At 36.9% G+C, this 12,527-nt stretch overlaps 1 protein-coding gene across 4 annotated transcripts in view; it reads left to right on the top strand.

Moving 5' to 3' along the window:
* aff4 (AF4/FMR2 family, member 4) overlaps window positions 1–8,909 on the top strand; it is an 81,124-nt gene extending 72,215 nt beyond the window's left edge. For all 4 annotated transcript variants that reach the window (XM_062048742.1, XM_062048743.1, XM_062048741.1 and 1 more), the window contains 9 exons: window positions 477–711; window positions 792–889; window positions 1,043–1,106; window positions 4,191–4,327; window positions 4,403–4,474; window positions 5,721–5,814; window positions 5,921–5,964; window positions 6,057–6,274; window positions 8,379–8,909. In XM_062048742.1, coding sequence (XP_061904726.1) covers window positions 477–711; window positions 792–889; window positions 1,043–1,106; window positions 4,191–4,327; window positions 4,403–4,474; window positions 5,721–5,814; window positions 5,921–5,964; window positions 6,057–6,274; window positions 8,379–8,506 — 1,090 coding nt within the window. In that variant the 3' untranslated portion in view covers window positions 8,507–8,909. The remainder of the gene's footprint in view (window positions 1–476; window positions 712–791; window positions 890–1,042; window positions 1,107–4,190; window positions 4,328–4,402; window positions 4,475–5,720; window positions 5,815–5,920; window positions 5,965–6,056; window positions 6,275–8,378) is intronic.
* The last annotated feature ends 3,618 nt before the right edge of the window (window positions 8,910–12,527 follow it).

The following is a 12,527-nucleotide window of genomic DNA, read 5'->3' as shown; positions in this document are numbered from 1 at the left end:
GGCAGACTTATTCTTTTTTTCCGGTCGGCGGACTGGGTATCGAAACTAGGAATCGAAATTTAAACTTTTGAACGATTCCGGGAGAATCGGAAAGTTAGTCCCGGTTCCACTCGATACTCGATACTCGATACCCAACCCTATATATATATATATATATATATATATATATATATATATATATATATATATATATATATATATATATATATATATATATATATATATATATATATATATATATATATATATATATAAAAAACTCTCTTTAACTTTGCACCTTTAGCTTTAGTGGACTGACAGGCACAGTAATAATTGAATATAACAAAAAGTAATTAAAACAATGATCGTATCTTCTTTTGACAACCACATGTATTGTTTGTACTGGTGAGATGTGTTGTTTACAACAAATCATTTACCAGGCGCTCCAATAGAGGTAGGAAAAAACGTGTTCTTAGTTGTATGCTGTGCACCAACAGATCCAAGAGGTCTTTGGAGAAAAAAGAGGAGCCTGTCCCCTCTCCGTCAATGGCAGGTCTCCAGCGGACGCCGAAAGCCGAGCATCCGAGTCGGAAGAGGACCGCCAGCCAGTCATCCACGTCTTTGTCCAGCGGAGCGGGTAGTGGCAAGGAGGGGGGCCACAGCACCAAGAGCACCTCCACCTCCAAGCACAGAAAAGGCGAGGATAAGGGACGCAGCACTCGGGAATGCAAGGTGGGTCATCCACACTTTCTTCTGCTTCCTTCTTTCTTCTCAATTGAGACTTGATCCACTCTTTCTTGCTATCTCTGTAGGAGAAATCCTCAAAGAGCTGTGATAACCAGCTGGCTGTGCCGCCGCTACCCACCGATGGTTCCAAGTCTCAAAGATCCAAGCTGCCGTTTGAGGACAGGTAAACTATATTTTCCTAAAAGAGGTGTGTTGTTTTGATGCACAATGCTGTGGGAAGTCCGTTATGCTGTGGCACGTAAACAACATTGCCTTCATAGTTTATTTTTAACATTATTTCAAATGCAATTATAAAATGTTTCTACATTTTTTTCAGGGCTCTTTCAGCAGATCATTACTTACAAGAGGCCAAGAAACTTAAACACAATGCCGATGCACTGGTAAGAGCTTGACATAAGGACATTTATGTGCATGTAACTATGTAATATTGTCGTTGGGCTATTTATTATTAACCATCTGAAAATGATTTATGCTGTCTTTAAGATTAAATGGAGTGGTAATTGTTAATTTTGTCAAAATCCATTGGCCACAATAATTTAACAATAATTTGACAAACTTAACAAACACATGATGCAGACACGTTAGTTACTGGATAGTTTCTGCTACGTTTTTGCCCTGAATACTTTATATCTGTAAGTAACTATGACTATTAGATACATGGTTATATTGACAAATGTCATGTTTTAGACTTAACATTGTTGAATTAAGGACACTTACTACATGTATATAGCTTTTGTGCTATTGTACGCTTAACTGTGCAGATGCTAGGGATGTAACGATATCAAGGTCTCACTGTACGATATCAAAGTTTTAGGGCCACTGTACAATGTTATTGTGGTATTGTCCAAAAAAAAAGAAAGACTTGGTAAAATGCCATCTTATGTCAAATTAAGTGGCAGGAATGTTTAGGATGAACACACTTAAACTTACACTACTTTAATTGAACACAAACATAATGCTCAAATGTTCTAATCATATTTTTCACTACAAACATGTATTTTTACGTCTAAAGAATTGTGTGGGAAGATCCACTGTTTCAAGCATTTTTTTTTTTAACTTACACTTGAGTGACAATTTAAACCATCCAGTGTAACAAATGTAAAACAAAAATGTTCACTTAAGAGTTTTTCAACTTTTACTTTCTGAGAAGCAGTGTCCTCTGCTGTGGACATTCAGTTGGGAAAATGCAGTTTCTCAGAAAAGTTTACTGACAATATAACTTAACCATGTAAATACCTCACAAATTGATGTTTAGCCTCGCTGACTTTAAGTATATTTTCCAGGTGATGGTTTATTAAGTAGCTTCTCATATTACTTGTATTCCCAGCTGTGTGCAGTGTCCGTGCTCTCACCACGCGGTGCGCAGTGACTGTATGGTTTCTGCGGGTCTATAAAAAGCATTAAAAGTCATTGAATGGATTTTGCAAAAATTAAGGCCTTAAATGGCATTAAACATTATACAATTGTAGGCCAGGGCTGATAGGCAGTAATTTAATAAATCGAACAATAAATAGAAATTACCGGTAACTCATTAATTTTGCCGTCGTCGATAAATTGCTACATCTTTGTCTCTGACTTTCAACTTGGTACAAGAGGTCTCACTCTGTGCATCACTCTCAGCACCTGAGCACATCTATTCGACAGTAGAATTACATTAAAAAAGGGAGCAATTCTCTTCCACATGTTCTCCCGTGTGTAGCAATGGTCACTACACTCACTTTAATGTTTGAGCTCTTTTTAATACAACAATCACTTTTAATGTGCACATTGCTTCAAAACTGCAGGAGAATCCGTTCGCGAAGGTGGGGGCTGTGTGGACCCCGGAAATGATGTTGAAACAATCTGACCAATCACAGCTCTTTTTTTTCATAACTTTTTTTCAACAACAGAATTTTAAGAACATACAAGAAAACATGTCTCTATACATGTTTTCAAAAGATGTACATGTGAATGTGTGTGTGTGAATGGGTGAATGTGGAAAATAGTGTCAAAGCGCTTTGAGTTCCTTAAAAAAGGTAGAAAAGCGCTATACAATTACGACCCATTTACCATTTACATACAAATAATTTGTTTCTATAATGTTCAAACCGTAGTTAACAAATTGAAACAAAACATAAGGAAAAAATAAACAAAAGAAACATGTGCCAGGGAAAACAAAAGAAAATAGGATTATTGTGAGGATTTTGAAATTGCAGTATCTACACCGTTACATCCCTAGTCGATGCTAGCTCCTAGCGGCCTTTTAGCCTACCATTTGTACTTTTTGTAAAAGACTTCACTAAAATACAAGAGAAGACCATCCTTCTTTACTTATCGGAAGATATTTAGCTATTAATTAGCTGTAGGATTGGAAAAGGTAAACACGTTGCCGGATCGTTTGTATCGGAGTGCTTATATCATAGATTTTAGATGCAAGCCAATATAATCCAATACTTGGGTCTATTAGCAGATATCAGACAGATATCAATATCAGATCGATACAACTATTGTTTTTATTTTTTTTACACAGGGGCACCCATTTAGATTAATGCCTTTAAGACCGACTGACTGGTGTCGACATAAGCGGTTGTCGACATAACCGAAACTAGCCATTGCTTGCACATTAGGAGAAATAAGAGTTTGTTGACATAGTTTTACTCCATTTGGTAATATTTTTTTATTTTGAAATTATATTTCATACATCTATCTAACAATTGTGGTTACAGTGTCCGCCCTGAAATCGGTAGGTTGTGAGTTCAAACCCTGGCCGAGTCATACCAAAGACTATAAAAATGGGACCCATTACCTCCCTGCTTGGCACTCAGCATCAATGGTTGGAATTGGGGGTTAAATCACCAAAAATGATTCCCGGGCACGGCCACCGCTGCTGCCCACTGCTCCCCTCACCTCCCACGGGATGATCAAGGGTGATGGGTCAAATGCAGAGAATAATTTTGCCACACCTAGTGTGTGTGTGACAATCATTGGTACTTTAACTAAATTGCTACACTCTATGTTTTGACGACAATGATAATAAAGCTTTCATACAGTACATGTAAAAATATTTCTTCTTCTGGCTATTGAGCTAAACAAAAATCAAATGAGTACATTTTGTTGTTGCTGTGGTAGTTTCCAGTTTAATACCGCCATGCTTTTATTTTGAAGCTTGCTTTGCACTGAAGAGGAAGTCACTGTGTGCAGGATTTATTGCTGTGTATGGCAAGACAGAGTGCTGTTTTTTTTTTTTTTTTAAAGTAACAAAGAAGTTGACAATACCACAATATATGTTGCTATAAATGGACCCATTCCTCATAGAAAATACCTCTTTGGGTCTGCAAAAATGTATGTTTATAACGACTTAAGTGGGCACTTTTTAGTAATGAGACAAAAACAGACTGAAAAAAGCGAGTTCCACTGTACTGTATGTTGGATAATGTAACTCAATTTATTGTCTTAATGTCCATTTGTTTCCCTTGTCTGTCCAGCTGGACCGCTTTGAGAAGGCCATCTACTACCTGGATGCGGTGGTGTCGTTCATTGAATGCGGCAACGCCCTCGAGAAGAGCGCCCAAGAGGCCAAGTCTCCCTTTCCCATGTATGCTGAAACGGTGGAACTCATCAAGTAAGAGAGGGAGTAAACAAAAGACAAATAACTGTTGGTTCTCGTAGCTAATGTGTTTTCTGTCTTCACGCTCAGGTACACAATGAAGTTAAAAAGCTACATGGCTCCAGATGCAACGTCAGCAGACAAGCGTGTAGCGGTTCTTTGGTAAGTGCTTTATCATCTACAGAGGAACCTTCGCGAAGTCAGGGAATCGTCGATTTAACTGATGAGACAAAGTTAAAAAAAAAATGCATGTATGTCAACAAAAATGGAGAGGTTGATTAAAAAAAGGGAAAAAGGAATTTTGTTATTGGAAGCGTAAACAGAAGAGACCTGCGTTCTGGTCTGGTATGTCCAGGATTGATGCTTTGTGTGATTCCGCAGGATAAAGGCATGGAAGGAAATATGTGATGATAACTGTAGAACCAGAAATGGCACTTACTTTGGTATAGTGAAGTAATCGGGCTGTTTAATATAATATAAATTATATAGTCAATTAAATACCAATGGCATTCAAAACATCCATCCATCCATTTTCTACCGCCTGTTCCTTTTGGGGCACACAATAAATTGCTAGCGTTCATAGCATGTAGCTAACAGCATAATGGCTTTTGGCGAGCCCAAAAATGACCTGAGATGCTTGGTAAGAATACTGGATAATCTCCTGAGAACCAGCATCCTCTGCAGTGGACATTTGTTTTTGGTTTATTTTGTCAGAGTTACAAAATTTATGGGTGGGAAAAATGGCTTTGTTTTGTAAAAAAAAAAAAAGAAAACACAAATGTCCACTGCAAAGGACACTGACTGTCATTATGACATACCAATTCCTAGTGTGTGAATGTGAGTGGGAATGTTGTCTGTCTATCTATGTTGGCCCTGCAATGAGGTGGCGACTTGTCCAGGGTGCACCCCGCCTTCCGCTCGAATGCAGCTGAGATAGGCTCCAGCACCCCCGAACAGAAAATGGATGGATGGATGGAATTCTAGTAACTTTATTACTACACTTCTTGATTTTGTTTCTTTACCTACGGTATCAGAAAAAAATGGTAAACTGGTATATGGTAAACACAGGAAGTCAACAAACTATCATTAATTGCTGAGATATGAAGAAGGAGTAGGATTGAACTTTGTTCAAAAATAAACTAACCATTACCCTTACATAATCATTTATGTGTCTGTCAGTTGTTTTCAAAGGGTAGTGGTAGTTTTATTATACAGCAGGTAACTTCATTTTACGCTTGTTGGACAGTTTGGAATGTTACTTAAAAGATTGCATGTGCAGTTTAAAATGGCGCTCGGAACATATGTATTTGACATATGTAATGTACAGCTTCCACTGTATGTATACTGTGTACTAGTAATCCACCTCATGACTTTGATTATTGAACAATTTACCCATTTTTCTGCATAGCCTAAGATGTCAATCTCTCCTCCATCTGCGGTTGTTCAAACTGAGGAAAGACAGCGCTCTGAAATACTCCAAAACACTTTCAGAACAGTTAAAGGTAAAGGAACTCTACCACTTTTTGAGAAACAAGCATAGACATAACATCCACTGAATGGACTTTCCTGTTTTCCTGTGTGTAATGTTGTTCTCTCACTTTTGACCAGAACTCTCTGAGTAACACCCAGGCTCCCTCTCCTGGCATGGGAAAGTAAGTCAACCTGTTGGAAAATATTGGCTTATTCTCCATATTTCTCTTTGCAGTTTCTGCACTCATGGCCTTGTTTCTTCCTCTCCACGTAGCAAAGCAGCAGGAATGCCCTCGCCGGTGTCCCCTAAATTGTCACCGGGCACGGCAGGCGGCTACTCGTCGGTGAGCAGCAGTAGCAGCGCCGGCTCGTCCGTGACCATACCTCAGCGTATCCACCAGATGGCCGCCAGCTACGTGCAGGTCACCTCCAACTTCCTTCACGCCACCGAGGTGTGGGACCAGGCGGAGCAGCTGTCAAAGGAGCAAAAAGGTACGCCCCCTTATGCAGTTAAAATTGTTTAATTTTGTTTATAAATGATGCTATCTATATCTTTGCCTGGAAGCTTTTTTCCCCGGGATTTCCCAAAATAGCAGCATCACCGCCATAGCAGTAGAGCAAGCTTGTATACACCTTTGCTTTTTTTATTTTATACATTTTTATAATAATGAATAATAATATGTTTGACGACATCCACGATAATTGCCTCACAGGTATATAAACCAGGATGTGGTTAAAATGAGATGTGAAATAAGATTCATATCTATACCTTTTTAAAAAGTATAAAGGATCAATTATAGAAATAAATAGAATCAAATATTTAACACACATAAGTTTTGACAATTTAAACAATATTGAATCACCATGATCACATTTTGTCTGTATTAACTCCTAATTATTTGCAATTAATTTCACATAGAAGTTAATTATCTTTATTTATCTCAGATAATTTTTTTTATCAACCTGGGACTGGACAATTAGTGTACTTAATGCAAATGTTTGTTCATTAAAAAGTATGTTGGTTTTTTTTTAAATAGCTCAACGCAAAATGAACACTCTTTTTAAAAACATGGCCGTATTATGGTCTGAGTATTATGACTCAGACTGGCCCAGTTTTTTCATAAACTAACCTAATGCATTCAAATACGGTAATAACAATCTATAGTGTTAAGTCTGTTTTGTAACACTTGTAATTCTTTGTAGTTTTCTAAAATATAATTTCTAATTTAGAGTGAGTAAGGTTTTCTTCACATTATACATTTATTTGAACATGAGTAAAGTACACATTTTCCACATATCCAAACCCCATGAAAGTTACCCTATAGACTTAACTGCACCTGTATCATAAAAATAATCATCTCTAAGGCTTCAGCATATTTGATTAGGGAAAAATATTTTGACTGAAATATTTAAGGTTTTTGCTGGATCCTATCTCCGCTGCATTCGGGCGGTAGGCGGGGGTACACCCTGGACAAGTTGCCCCCTCATTGCAGGGCCAACACAGATAATGTCAATAAAAATATGAAACCAATCTAAATATAAAAAAAATTGAATAAATAGCAAATTAAATAAAAAATGAAACGTATTTATTAATAATAGGACAATGATTCATGACATTTAAGAGATTTTTAAACAACTTCTACAAATGAATGAATGTTTTCGCTAATGATGCATTTTTCTATTGACAAAAGCAAGTATATTTGGAGTAAGTTAAAGTTAAAGTACCAATGATTGTCACACACACACTAGGTGTGGCGAAATTTGTCCTCTGCATTTGACCCATCCCCTTGCTCACCCCCTGGGAGGGGAGGGGAGCAGTGGGCAGCAGCGGTGCTGCGCCCGGGAATCATATGATCATATGATGAGGTGATAGTAGTAGTGGTAGTAATAGTAATAGTGGTGGTGGTGGTGGTGTTCAGTTTGTTAGCTATGTATCATCAAAACAAATTGGGATGAATGACACATTCTCCAGATTTGACTCCTCCTGTATTTAAGAAGACATTTTTTTATCCAACAAGAGACTGAGGCATGTAATACCTCGTTGTTGTCTGCCATTGGTCAGATCCAATACCGCTGCTTATCTCCCTTTGGTGGAGAAAGTTACTTATTTACTTGAAGCATACCAACTTAAGCACTCATACTAACCTTAGTTTTTACATTATTGTGGTGTATATGTTGTTGTATTATATGCCACAGTCTCCACTTAGCTTAAGTGCCCTCAGTCTCCTGTTGGATAAAACGTTGTCTTAAATACAGGAGCCTTGGGTTGTGGGGAAGTTGTCATTCATCACAATTTGTTTTGATGATACACTGCTACAAAATAAACACACATGGTATCACTAGTTACCCTGTTGTGGTGTCTAAGCTCTGGAGGTTGCATTATTCTACTCCGCAATCTCCATTTTGCGGCTGCAGTCCATTTTTACGCTTGGACAAAACGTGTACCCTTAAGTAGAGGAGATCCCTGTTCTCTTCCTTTTTATTGTTGTTAATTAGCTTCCAAGTAATGTCTTCAAAGAGGCGTGTTTTGGGGGGCGGGGGGTACATGATATCGTAGCACACCATAAGTAATGCTAACTGTGTTTTTTTCTGTCAGACTTCTTCCAAGAGTTGGACAAAGTGATGGGTCCCCTAATCTTCAACACCAGCAGCATGACAGACCTGGTGCGTTACACCCGCCAGGGCCTCCATTGGCTGCGTCTGGACGCCAAGCTTGTTCCCTAGCGAGGAGCTTTGCCTCCTACGCACACAGCCACACCTCAGCGACGCACCCTCACCTCACACAGCCCACCTCTGGTCTTCTTATACGCGGACACACACACACGATGATGAACCTCTTAGACATATCTCTTAAGTGTGTGTGTCCTTTTTATCTACACCAGCTTGCCAAAAACTGAGCAAATTGGAACATCTCAAACCGCCGACTGCACCTTCGGCGGGAGAAGCTTACCACGTTTCACATATCCACATCTTAATAGATTTGACCCTAAAGCACCAGGTGATTTATTTATTATTTATTCCCTGGACTTCAGTTATCAATATGCTCCTGTTTTTCTCCCCCACCAAAGTACCTCCCATGAAACACCAAAGGTGCTTTAAAATTTTCAAATGAAGGTTTCTCTTTGTTGTTTTTGTGCCTTCTTTGCGAGATACAGGAAAACAAACCCGTCCCCCACATACTTTTATATGCTTTCTTTATATTTTGCATTATTCAACATTGGCCAGCAACGTTTGCTTCTTCTGACTGAGCTTCCGTAACTTTATAGTCACCCAAAAATGAGCTAAGGGCTACTGTGCACTTGTGTCCATAGATCTTAGCATCATGTTGTAACAGAAATGTATGAAGCTGCATGTAATCGGCTGCATGCAATGGAACAGTGTGGCCTCTAGGGGTCCCCATCAGGGCCTTTTTAGAATCAAATGGCTCACAGCAAGAGGATTTATTGCTGTTTAAGGCACAGGAAGTTTGTGGTTCTTCCCTTAAAAACGTTTTCCCTCTGTAGCAATTTAGAAAAAGTCACTTCCATGCAGTGTTGGCCATTTAATAGTTTTACTTTTTTTTTTTTTACCTTTTGTTTGCCCAGAGTGTATTTTTCTAAGTCACAGCAGGGAGTGTTAAAAGCATGGCATGGTGATATCCGCAGATACAATGCCCTTATTTAAAAAGGGGGGTATAACAGGCAGAAATCGAACATGTTATAGTTACCACTTTCATCAGCAGTGTTGCGTTCATAGAATAAAGTAAGAGTATATATTTCAAATAGGCCTAACAGCCAAAATGCATTTATTTATACTAGGTAAGCAAGTCTAAAACCATTTTGACAGGTTTTTTTTATTACAGGATGGGTAATGGTTTCTATTTAAAATACATGTACATCTTAATTGTGCTCATTAAAAGTAAAAAAGGAAGGTGAGCAAATAGATTCAAATATGTTCACTTTTAATTAAGAATAGGCATTGTAATCAATTACCGGATTGAATTGTTTAATGACGTCATGGCAACATGGAGTGCAGCTGCTGTGGCGAAACATCGCTGTAGCAATCTTCTCGTCAGGACAATTCTGGCATTAAAAAAAGTTCAGAAAGGCATTTTTTTTTCAAATAATTGATTAATTAGTGATAGTTAGGCAATTTCCCATCCCGAGTTGGGATCGTTGGAAATTTCTACAACTATTATAAGTGAAACAGATATATATATATTTTTTTCCAATTAAATTTAAATGTCGGTCAGTGCCAAGGATTATTTGGGCCATACATAAAAGAATAACTCAATAGATTTTTTTTTTACTAAATAAATTCTTTTTAGGAGAAAAGTCGCAGATGATAAAGTGGTGATTTTTTTTGAGGATATAATTCTAAAATAATAATATTTAAAGTAATCAGACAAGAACAAAGTCATTTTTCCAGGAAAAGTCAGTCAAACTGTGATGAAGTGATATTTTCAAAAACCCTTCTAATGGTAAATACGTCCAGTTTATTTAAGAGTTTTGCAAAATTATGACTTCTCTGCCTCCTCCCAATGTTTTACTCGATAAATATCGCATATCCTTTTCTTTCCTAAATTACTATTTATTTTGCGATTTATGACCTTTTAAAGAAAAAATATGACTTGGCTGTTACATTTTATTTTCGTATGATTAGAACTACTTAGGAAAAAAATTACTCTCCAAAATGTTTTTATTCTTTAAGACTACTATTATTGAAAAATATCACCTTTTTATGCACTCTTTTAAGACTATGATAATTTTTGAAAAATTAGGACATTATCGTAAAATAGAGATTTTTAAAGAAAAAAATGCAACAGAATTCTTGTAGGATTATGACTATATCACAAAAATTCAGTTAAAATTACATTTTGTATTTATTTGTTTTACTTTATGACATTTCTTTAACAGAAATAACTTAATTCCCCAGCAAATTTCGACTTTTTCTTGATAAAATACAACTTGATTTTGGTCAAATTCTGATCTTTGAAAAAAAAAAAGCCAACTCAAATGAAAGTACTATGTAATAAAAAAAACATTTTTTTTACGTTAATTTCTTTTTAAAATAGCAACATTGAAAAAAATAATTCTGTCTTTATTCCTGTAAGATTAATTTGTGTACGACTTTATTCTCATGACATTCCAAATTCCTTATTGTACAATTAGAGCGGCGTGGCTCGGTTGGTAGATCGGCCGTGGCAGCATCTTGAGGGTTCCAGGTTCGATATCCGCTTCCGCCATCCTAGTCACTGCTGTTGTGTCCTTGGGCAAGACACTTCACCCACCTGCTCCCAGTGCCACTCACACTGGTTTAAATGTAACTTAGATAATGGGTTTCACTATGTAAAGCGCTTTGAGTCACTAGAGAAAAGCGCTATATAAATATAATTCACTTCACTACAATTATTGTTTTTCTTTTCAGTGTGGTCCTAATATTCCTAATGGGGTTGGGGACTAACAAAGCCTGCAATCTTCAGGACGATACCCCTCCTTGTAGCTCTTATTCTGCATCACATCCTCCAGTGTAGTTGTTTTGACCTCATTGCTGTTCTCACCTTTCCCTGGCTCCGTGGCCTTCCATCTTTGGAAGACCAAACTGTTTTTCCTCTTACACTTGAAAAAGACAAAAAACAAGTTATTTTTAAATCTATGCAGAACTATTATTATTATTTTTTATTTTTTTTTACAAAAAACATCAATTTCTGTGGATTTATTGTTAAATGTTTAGGTGATTTTTAATTTAAAAGAAACCCATTTGACTCAAATGCCTTTTTTTGCAATGTAGTGTACTGCTTTTAAATATGTGTGTAAATAGGTGTTTTATAAGAAAAAACACAGATGGTTTGTGCTATTCTGTGCCTAAAAGCTGGAGGCCACTTTTTTTCTCATTGGAAAATAATTAAAAACTCCTTTATGGGGTTTTGACTTAATTGCCAGGCCAGCCAATGTGTTCATACACTGGTACACTTTGTAAGTACAGCTCCTACATGGATGTATAAACTCGAGCAACATTTTAAACACTTTTTATTTATTTTTATTCACCCCCTCCTCCCAAACACACACACACACCTTTTTTTGTGTGTTTTTTTTTTTTTTGCCTAACATTTAATGAAAGGTGTAAATGTAGCGGAGTAATCCATGAGATTTCATTGTAATTAATATTAAATGAATCCAGGGTAATTAGTTTTTCCAATAGGAAGATGTTAACACATGCATGTTTCTATTTAAAATGTATAAAGTGTACATATAACATTTCTTTAAAAGGGTGAATTTCTACTACAGGCTGACATTTTTATTGAAATTAAATATCTGCTGTAAATATATTTGTGAGATACTTTTATGCACATGTTCCTTTTTTCTCTGAACTGTTCGAGACCATGCCCACAGTTCGTAATTGTTTTTTCTTGTCGTAATCGTATACTTCTTCTGGGACTTTACCGCCACATAATCATCAACGCTGTCTTCTCTGTATTTGTTAGGGGAAGTGTGATGACAATAAGGATGGACATGTACCAGAGTATTTAATAACTTTTTTTTTTTTAGCAATTGGTCACATCTGTCTTTTAAAATGTTTCCAAAAAAAAAAAAGAAGGTATTTCTCTACACAGCTGTAACAGTTTCTACAGTGTCTTCTATACACAGATCAGCACCGTACACTATAAGTACTATTAGTTTTAAGATGAAATAGATGCTATATATGATGGATGCAATATGACGAATTCGAAAGGTACTCGTTTGATCTTCAGACTTTGAAGTCATGT

Source organism: Entelurus aequoreus, linkage group LG05 (assembly GCF_033978785.1).
Source record: "Entelurus aequoreus isolate RoL-2023_Sb linkage group LG05, RoL_Eaeq_v1.1, whole genome shotgun sequence".
NCBI lineage: Eukaryota > Metazoa > Chordata > Actinopteri > Syngnathiformes > Syngnathidae > Entelurus > Entelurus aequoreus.
Note: the sequence above shows the minus strand (reverse complement) of the source record. Positions and strands in the feature narration are given on the sequence as shown.